General features: G+C 41.4%; 1 protein-coding gene across 8 annotated transcripts in view; it reads right to left on the reverse strand.

The window, feature by feature from the left end:
• Positions 1-7,473: 7,473 nt before the first annotated feature.
• The window catches only part of EBF2 (EBF transcription factor 2), a 195,871-nt gene continuing 193,068 nt past the window's right edge, over positions 7,474-10,276 (reverse strand). For all 8 annotated transcript variants that reach the window (XM_039250431.1, XM_039250435.1, XM_039250433.1 and 5 more), the window contains one exon: positions 7,474-7,792. In XM_039250431.1, the coding sequence (XP_039106362.1) occupies positions 7,761-7,792 (32 nt within the window). In that variant the 3' untranslated portion in view covers positions 7,474-7,760. The remainder of the gene's footprint in view (positions 7,793-10,276) is intronic.

The raw sequence follows: 10,276 nt of genomic DNA on the forward strand, positions 1-10,276 counted from the left end.
TATACTCCTTAGCCATGTATATTTTTAGTGATGTAATCTTGAGTACATTGCTACATTGAATCTCGTCTCTTCAAATGCAAACCAAGGACAACCATATATATGTATACATATACATGTGAATACATGTGTATACATATAACATATAATTGTTCTTAGTTTGCATTTGAGAAGATGAAGATATAATGCAGTGATTTGTTCAAGATTGCATAGCTAAGGATAGTAGAATTTTAATCCAGATCTCTGAGTTCTAGCCATTTCCATTTTATCACACCATGTTCTATGCATATCATTTATGGAAAATAGAATTTTACTGTCCAAAGTGGGATCTGTTTTCGGGAAATAACCAAAAGCACCGATGTGTCACTTCAACATATTTCCAACAGTCAGGCCACGGGTCCCTTTTTGTATATTTTTCATTGAAACGAATTCCAGTAGTAGTTTTGGGAATTACTTGTATTTTATTAGTTGTATTTGTTTGACATAACCCAGTGGAGAAGGTGAAGAATGTAGCCACCGTCTAGGCCACAGGAACTGGTTAGCAAGGTGAATCTACAAGGTCAAAGGCAGAATGGAGGGGTTTAACATACTGTCATAAGACCTTTCCCATCAATTCCCACTCAGAATCGCTCAATTGAAAATAGGGAAATGAGAAAGAGAGCCACGAGTTTCATCCTGGGTGAAATTAGGAAAATCGGTTATCCTCAGTCACGATTTGTGAGGAAGGCATGGCAGTGGCAGTGAGAGTCAAACAGGAATGTGTAGAGACTGAGAAAAGATGCTTCTGCTGCTACGATCAGACGAAGCTGGCCAGATGAGGTGTGACGATCCTAAGGTCAAAACCAATGGTCTCCTGTTGAAACAACTGGAATTAACGTATGGTCTGATGGCAGACATACCTCTGAACCCTATTTGGCAGAGAGATAAATCACACTAGGGAGATAAGACTGATGTGGGAGGGACGCAAACATGTATGTGAGGAGTAGTCGGTGACGAAGAATAGCAGGCACTGCGAGGAATAGCACAAGTGCTGTTTTATTTTGCCCAAGAAGTAAAAACTAAAACAAGTCTCTCTTTCTCTGCTCTTGTATACACACACACACACACACACACACACACACACACACACACACTACATCCCTCTGAAATAAGAATTCCTGCTAGCCTGGTACTACACCCTTCTCTCTCAAACTTCTGGAAAATAGCTGATCCAGAAACAACTCACTTCAAAGATGAATATTAGTGGGGCATCTGCCTGTCTTAGTCGGTTAAGGGTCTGACTTTGGCTCAGGTCATCATGATCTTGTGGTTCATGAGTTTGAGCCCCACATTGCACTCTGTGCTGACAGCTCAGAGCCTGGAGCCTGTTTTGGATTCAGTGTCTCCCTCTTTCTCTCTGTCCATTCCTTGCTTACACTCTGTTTCTCTCAAAAATAAACGTTAAAAATTTTTTTAAAAAGATGAGTATTATGAAGAAGGTATCAAAACATGATTTCTATACATACCTCAGGAGAGAAAATAAAGAAAAAAAGTGATAGGTGATGAACACTCACCAGAAAATAAAAGTTTTCATGAACTTGGTGGTAATTGTGATCAAGCTCATTGCCATAATAATAATAATAATAAATAATAATAAAATAATATCTCTATGAAACAATAGCTCAAAGCAGAGAGACAAAAGCTCAATGGAAATAAGCCACACAATAGACAGCAATGGGATATAAGCTGACGAAAAAGTGAAGGAAAAAATAGAAGCATCTGAAAAATCAAGGCCACATTTGAGGGAGTAGAGGGGAAGGCAAGTGTGCAAATGGCAATATACAGGTGCACTAAGAGTCAAGGGTGGCTAGAGAGACCATGATGGACATGAATGATGGACACTGGAATTCCAGCATGTGAGTGGCTGGAGTCTCTAGCAAGACAGACTGAAATAAAGGAACAGGGAATGTAGTTTATGGTACAATGAAAGAAAATTTTCCAAAAATGAAAGCAGGCTTTGCAGCCTTGAAGTTACACCTTTGAGAGGGAATGCTGCTTTCCAATGGGGAGAAAGTTACACAGAACGACCAACACTAAGACAAATCACTGGACTTCACATACAAAGAAAGACACTTTTAGCCAGGCAGATATAAATATAAAGGGTGAGACCAACTTTCAGGTTGCATCTGTTTTCCAGGAATAATTATTCACTGTGCCTCCTCTCACGGTCAGAAGTGTCTGGACTTAAAGAACCAATTATGGGATTTCCTTGCTTATATAAGGGAAATTAAAGAGAGGAATGAAAACGAGAGGCATGACGTTCCAACATCCCCATAGCAACATTTAATACTGGGAGCTACCTTTGAAACAAACTCTTGTATGAAGTTCTCAGGGATATGGAGTGTAACCCCAGAAATTTTATACCCAACCGAACAGCCATTAAAATCGAAATAGAGCAATCATCTTTTAAAATATGCACGCACCAAAATAATAATTCTACTGAGTCCTTAAATAAACAGCTGGCAAACAGTCACAGCTAACCAAGAAAGAAAAAAAAAAAAGAACTGGGGCGATTGTGCCCCAATTTAAAATCACAATATCTTTGCCTTCCCCACAATCTGTTCCTCCTTATTCCCCATTTCAGTTAATGTTATCACAGAATCCAATTGTCTAACCAGCAGACTGGGACTTAATACTAGTCCCCTCTTCTCCCTCATTCCCACATCTAATCAGTCAGTAGGTCCTGTCAAGCTGCAAGGCTCACTTTCAAATCTTTCCTCTACTTTCTATCTCTATTGGCAATCCTTAGGTCAGGTATGTCACTCCTATCTGGATTATTGCCACTTTCTCCTCATTTGCAGGAGTCATTTGAAAGCATTTATCAGCTGGCATGGCATAGGTGCTGACCAGTCAGTATGGATACCTGTCGTAGACACTGATACAACACACGGGTGCGTGTCAGCCATCTTTTATCCCTCGCCTGCTTAGACTCCTTATCTCCAGTAACCACTTGTTCCAATCTGTAATCCACACTGTAGTTACTGTGATTTTTCTACAGTTTAAAGCTTGAGTCACTCCTTGACTCAAGCTCCTGTAAGAGTTTTCTGTTACTTCCTGCATAGTCCTGGGGATGAAGCCCTGATTCTCTGGCATGGTGTTCAAGATCCTTTAGGACCCAGATTCTGCTTCATTCGTGAAGTGTCACATTCACTGCACTACAGCCACTCTGAACTTTCAGTTTGGTGAATGCCCTTTAAGCTCTTTGTGACCCAAGTGTGGGATCGACAAGTTAAGTGTCCTATCTGGAACAGAAATGGAATGTACATTTCCCGAAAGGGTTCCGATTCTGATTCTGGAATTACATCATGAAAATCCACATGGGATAAGCTCTGGGGCCAAGGGGCCACGCAACTGACCCAAGAGGCTACCAGCCAGAGGTCTCTTCTCTCTCACTTTCTTACAGTTTTGAGATTTCTATATTTATTAAGCAACCAGCCACTTTATATCATAGATACACTTCATCATTTTTTTTATTAGTTAACAGACAAGATAGTCCCTAAAGAGTGGGCTCTCAAAGTGATGCTATTTCCTACCATTTGTGTTAGATCAGCTACCTCTCCCACATGAAAAGGCAGAGCTGCCTCTGGGGATCAGAATTCAGTGTGCTCATTCACTAACTTAACAAGTATTTGCTGGGCACCTCAGGCACTGAGCTCAATGCTCCATATAAAGTATTGAGAGAGAGATGGCCCTTGTTCTAATGGGCCTTCAGTCTAAAGTAGACAACAAATGAATACAAATCATGACGAGGACACAAGCAGAGTTCAGCTGAAGAGAGTAAGTGGGAAACCTGCATGATCAGAGACCAGCCGAGGCCTCCATGAGTACAGGATACTTGAACTGAGGCCTGAAGGATGAGAAGACACCTGGCTGAAAAGAGCAGGGTCCTCCCCATGAGAAGATCAAGGGCAAGCACAGTCTAGGGAGAGAGATGGTCTTCACAGAGAAAATCAAACCTGAGGTGGCTCTCTCAGATTAGTGCTTAGAGATAGCATCTCATCCACACATGCAAGGAACAGGGTTTATGTGGTTTCAAGATAATCATACCCTTGTAGAGAGAAGTGAGATAATCATGAGTATGCTTGTGAACCATCTGCTTGAAAATGACATTTAGGATCACATTCGCCTAAGTGTGCTTTGTGAATTTCCCTTTTACATGTCTCTGTGACGGCCTTCCCATCTGCAGTATTCACTATTACCCTCTGTCACAAAATTCCTTCCATTCTTTGAAGGCCCTTTCAGCCCTGCCTCCTCCGCATAGGACCTTCTCTGACCACTCCAACCCCCTGTGATTGCCATCTTCTCGGAGCTCCTGCAGCCCTACTATCTCTCTGTATGAGCAATTCTCTATGGATTATTTCCTTCCAGGGGCATCCATCTTGCTCTCTTCCTATGACCTAAGACTGGCCTCAAGCCTTTGTGACCAGCCCCCAAATCTTGACCTAGTGTCTGATGGATCAGTTAATAACATTTGTTCAACATGCAGTTTCCAACTTAAGTAGACCACCCATCTATCTCAAGAATTCCATACAGCCAAAGTCCAACCCAGGAAGTAGGATCCTTTTGAGTTTTTATGAAGGAATTTGACCAGATGGATATATAAATAAATGCATACAAAAAAATGACCTAAATGACCTCTCCTCCAAGTGAGCACCTCAGAACGCTTTCCAGGTAAGCAAAAGCTGTAGTAAGATTTCCTCAAACAGAGCTCAGGGACTAGTCATTATGAGAAAATCCCCAAAGCTTAGAACAAATCCCAAATTAATTTTTTGTTTCACTTCAGGGGGAAAAAAAGGCAAAGTTCCAATCATTTTTACAGTACAAAAATTTTATTTTTTGTTAGGATAATTTAAAGTTTAAAACTGAAGTAGACGTATTCATTTTACAAACAAGATATTCTTTAATAAGTAAGACCATTAAAAACAGTAAACAAAAAAAGCTGTCTTTACAAAAAGCTCTGTGCATAGCAACTTTATACTGTATATAACTGACAAAGCAAAACAATAAGAGGAAACTATACAGTTTGAAAATGAGACCTTACTGTACAAAAGGTAGAGAAGATAATGGTTTTTAAACCATGCATATTGAAATGTGCAAAGAAAAACTGGAAAAAAATATGATGCTATAACAAAAAAAATGAGATAAATAATAAGTAAATTGTCCCTTTAAATGGAAAAATCTTACACAGCTCCTCTTACAAAGATAGGATAGAATTTGTAATTACCTATAGAAATACTCGTATTCCAAGTGGCACAAAAAGTAACCTGGGACCAGAATGACTCAACAGCGAGACTGAAGAGGAGAGAGTAGCTTTGTTTTTAATTTATTAGTACACTAAAAAGAATCCGTACACACATTTGTACAATTAAATAGATCTGTCGCTGCCAAGGTTCTAGCTGAATGGTCAGGGATGTCTGGTATTTAGTTACACACATTTTTCGGTGTCAAGCTACCAACAAATTCTACAATCATTTTGAAGACAGTACTCCACTCATCTTCATGCAAGAGCAAAATTCACAGATTCTAAAAGCAATGCTACTTAAAAAAACATTTCCTTATGTTGGATTGGCTCGAATCCAGGTCTAAACATGCTTAGTTTTGTTCTGCCTTCACTTTTGGATGGTGGTGTTTGCAATCTACACGCTCTTCCCCTCGATCAGATTTTTTCATGGGGAAGCTTTCTCTCTCGTGCCTTTCCTGTGTTTTGGTGCTGTAAACCCTGACTATGAAGGGCTGTCAGCAGTAATTACAAGCATGCCAGATTTCTAAAACCTTGGATTCTCATGTGCATAGACATAATATTTGGGTCATATTGAGTAATTCCAGAATAGATTGAAGGCAGATAAGACCGTTGGGGGCTGGATAGCTGTGGGAAGGCATCAACAATGCAAACAGAAGGCAGGTGGAATTTGCAAAGTCACCTAAAATTGGCTCAGATGCACGAAAGATGTTTTCCATCAGAGCTGCAACAATTTCTGAAGTTAGAACCCCAAACCAAAATCTGTATATAGACCGTACCATGGTACCAATGAGTCAACAAAGAGAACCCTGGCCTAGAAAAAAATGACGTCCTTACTGGAAATCCAAATGAGTTCAGATACATCTTCAGGATCCCACAGACCTTCAAGGCTCAGCCACGGTTAGCAGCTCCTGCAAAGTCTCCCTGCCTAAGAGCTGATCCCAGAACTATAAAGAGTCCGTTGCAGACCTGGGTAACTGTGCTACTTCAGCACAGCTGCCCCTAATCTCTGACCCGCTAAGAACCTGGGTTTCCATCTTTTTGAACCTCAGGAGAGGGATTTAGGGCTCTTAACATTCCTCTTCCATACAACCATTCTGTTCTTGCCTGGAAACTGTGTCAAGTTATCTACACATTTTCTCAAGAGAGTTGAATGCTGTGAAAGGGGAAATCTGCAGAGAGAAGAAAGGGCATGGACCTTCTAAGACTAGTGCTTAAGAGTCCAAGAAACAGGATCATCTTCTTTTAACCCTGTCTCTGACGTTCCGTGGAGCTCATACATCTGTGCTCAACCAGGGAGCCTACAGGAGGGGGCATGTGGCTCTGTCAAGAGAGAATTCCAAAGGGGTCACATGGTTAGGAAAGTCACGTGGCTTTGACTCTTCTTTCAGGTGAGACATGTCTTTCTCTGGGATACAAAGCCTGGGACACATGGGAATTCTCCGCACTGCTCAGAGGAGAGTGTCGAAAGCCAATATAAATTTTTAAAAAATTCACAAAGAGTGAATATCAAAAGGGACATGTAGACTTTTTAGAAAGTGGATGGAGCTGGGAATGAATGGATGAGTTTGAGTATTTGTGTACACGCCTGGACCGAATCTTTGTTTCTGTATTGGGCTCTTCTGTAGGAATCTCTGGAAGGTACACGTTCTTGCCCATGGGTCAATAAAATGATGGAAAAAGTGGGAGATGCAGGATGGGGGATAAAAGTCTAATAAGTAACTGCAGGAATAATCACACACCTTTTAAACTTGTTACTACTTGTTTGCATCATTTTCATTTTACATCAGGAAGAGAAATTCCTCTCTCTTCCAAAAAGGTCTTAATTTCTACCTCTACTTACAATAAGTTACACGTTTATTTATTTAAATAATTGTAAAACATTTTAAAATTTTTCCCTTTTTTTGTTTTGTTTTGTTTTGTTTTTTTGTTTGTTTTTTAAAGAGATTAAACTATAAGCAAACACACATACAACATTTCATCATTCAGTTCAGGTTTCGTTTAAGAAAGTCTTCCATGCTGGTACCCTGTTGTGTTCAATTTTTTTTTTCTGCATAAACTAAATTGGTATCTGAAAGGCTTCATAGAAAATAGAAACTTTCAACTTTTTTTCCTACAAAGAAAAACAAATAGTATCCAAAATATTAAGCATGAATTGTTTGCCAATTTTTTTTCTTAAATATTTTACAAACATAGGAAGGTGGTTCTCATAAGGTTCATAACAAAGAATTGCATTTCTGCTCTTAGCACTGACTACGTCAATGACATCTTTTGTCCTTGTCCCCAAGAGGGTCAGTTTGTGTAGCCACCATGAGAGCTATCCAAGAAACAGGAGACCAGGTAAGATGCGGCTCCTTGCATACCCAAATCTGTCCGCCATGTTCATTCTGGGGCACAACCCTCCCCAAAGAGCTCATAGTGCTTTCTTCAGTATTGGTCCATCAGAGTAAGTAGTTTTGTGCTACAAGAAAGCAGTTCCTCTTCTTTACATTGGAGGCACGACAAGTCCAGTCATGGCTGCAAGGAAAAAGGAGCACAGGAATGAGACTCAGAGATGTTTACCCTCATGTCTAAAACCTTGAGAGAGGGGTAGGGGTGGGGACTGACAGAGTCTGGTACAATCCAGGGAGACAGTGCATTGATATGGGAACCCATATTCTCCAGGTTTGGTCTAGCAGACAGACCAGTCAGAGGCACTGAAGCCTTACGGAATCACTGAAATATAAACAAGGCTTGCTGAAGCTTTGTTGGATGGCCAGGAGCTATGTTTTGTCTAGTTTTCTATCAGTGGGTTGTATACTTCACATAACAGATGAAAACATGTAAACTAAATTTTCATATATTTGTGATATATTCATTCATTATCATTAGACTACAAAGAAGATTGTATGGTTTCAAATCAGAACAGGAAAGAAAACTCCAGGTTCTGAGCCTGTAGAGTAACTCACCAGGTGTCATGTATAACTAACAGGGCTTTCTATCCATCCTAGGTTTCTATCCATTCTAGCTGAAATGTGATGAGGTTTTTTTTTTTTTTTTCTGTTGTTGTTGTTGTTTTTTTAACTAGCTCATCTTCCTTTGGTGCTCACTGCTGATACGTGATGCTTGTTCACTAATGAATGCTGATCCACTGCAATAGAAGACTTAATTGTGCTCCTAAATTTGGGAGTCACCCAATCTCCACCCATCATCCCCTAGCCAAGTGTGGTGCGTAATGTCTCCTCCATCTAGTGAAGAGGACACAGATGATATCTGTTGGGGGCATCAGGTCCAAGGCTTCCCCTTGATATGGGAAACAAAGTAGCAACAGCACAATGTGGAAAAGTCACACAGCAAAATGCACCCTCTGACCTTGGCTTTCAGGTGATGAACCCATTCTTGGGAATTGGCAGAGTACTTCCCTTGCATCAAAACTTTAAACCCTACCTAGAACTTGATCCTTTGAGTTTCATTGTCTCTGTCTCATCTAGAGCTTATCAAATACATAGAAGCATTTCACTGAGTGGTGCTTACCAAGCTTATAAACAAAGGGCCAAGATTCTTCCTGCTTCCCCCAGCACCAACCCCTCCCATTCTCTCCTCCTCTTCTTCCCCCTCCCCTCCCTCTGCCCTTCTCTCTGTGCCAGCTAGTCTGCTCAGGCAAAATTGTCAGCCGTCTATTTCCCTGCCCATACAGCCTTTATTGAATGTTTGTGAGATCTGGATTAAGGTCTTACACAGCTAGCAAAGCCTTAATTATTTTTGCCTGTATTACTATATATTGAATCGATGTAACTTTTCAATAAAGGCAGTTCAATTCTGGACACTCCCTGATGATTTGGAGACATAGCAACCCTGGTAATTATCCCAGAGTGTAGGAGGTTTTTTATTTTATTTTATTTCTTTTCCTGGAGGGAGCTGGAAAATGAATCAGGCACATAGTGCATAACATTATCTCGACAATCTATACTCATCACTGCAAATGCCTGATAAATGAGGTAGAAGCTGGGAGAGTGAGCAGCGCATGTATAACTCTCCGGCAGTAGGATTCTGGCTCACATTTTCAACTTGAACTTGTCTATTACACTTTAAACTCATCAGCCCCTTCCTTTTTCTGGGCCCTCAGGGAGTTAGCCAAGGAGCTTACTAGGAGGGCAGAGCCCTCTAAGAGGTTCTGCTGCCTGCAGGGAGAACAGCAGATCTCACATATTCTTCTTCCTACTCTCACCTTGGGCACTGGGTGGGCTGGAGCTCTGCTACAGGGCGACCCTGACTTTTTGCTTATAGAAACCACAGCCAACCAACAAAAAGCAGACGTTAATCGGAGAAAAAGTAAGCATGTTCACTGCAGGCAGGAGAGCGTGCTTAACTGCACTCTGTCCAATTTCTTTCCGCCTTTGGCATTTCCTAGGAAAGCAATAATCTCCCTTTGGTCCAGGTGGAAAGCAGGTATGGGTGAAGAGTGAAGACAGGAATTGCACTACACTTGTCCCTGGAGAGACAGCCGGCTGTCAGAGCACAGGCGTTGGAGGCAAAAATGTCTGAGGTCATCTTGCTTGTGTGGCCTTGGGAAAACTATTTGACTAAAAACGGTGATAATGCTATGACCTTCCCCTTTCCGGTCACATGTGATGCCTGAGCAAGGTAATCCGTGTAAAGTATTTGGTTCAGTGTCTTGTACACAGTGCTCAACAACAGCAAGCCTCCGAGAGGGCTGGTGGCACGAGGCCTCTGCAGAGGATTGAGACCATCTCATCTTACAAGTTCAGAGAAGAACATCTCCATCAGCCTGTGACCTCCCAGGCACCTCGGACCACAGGTTCACTCTCCTGCTGTCTGTTTCTAAAGAGATGGAGCCTTTGTGCTGATCGCGCCTGAATCCCAGGACTCTCATTCAGCGGCTGGAGCTAGCTCATTCGAAGTCAGCTCGTTTTCTCCCTCTATGCATCAGCGGGACACCTCGTAGCGCTGGACCTTGAACTTCTAGTCTCCCGATGCCAAATGAGGAGAAGTGGGAGTCTG

Source organism: Hyaena hyaena, unplaced genomic scaffold, assembly GCF_003009895.1.
Source record: "Hyaena hyaena isolate Hyena2069 unplaced genomic scaffold, ASM300989v1 scaffold_370, whole genome shotgun sequence".
NCBI lineage: Eukaryota > Metazoa > Chordata > Mammalia > Carnivora > Hyaenidae > Hyaena > Hyaena hyaena.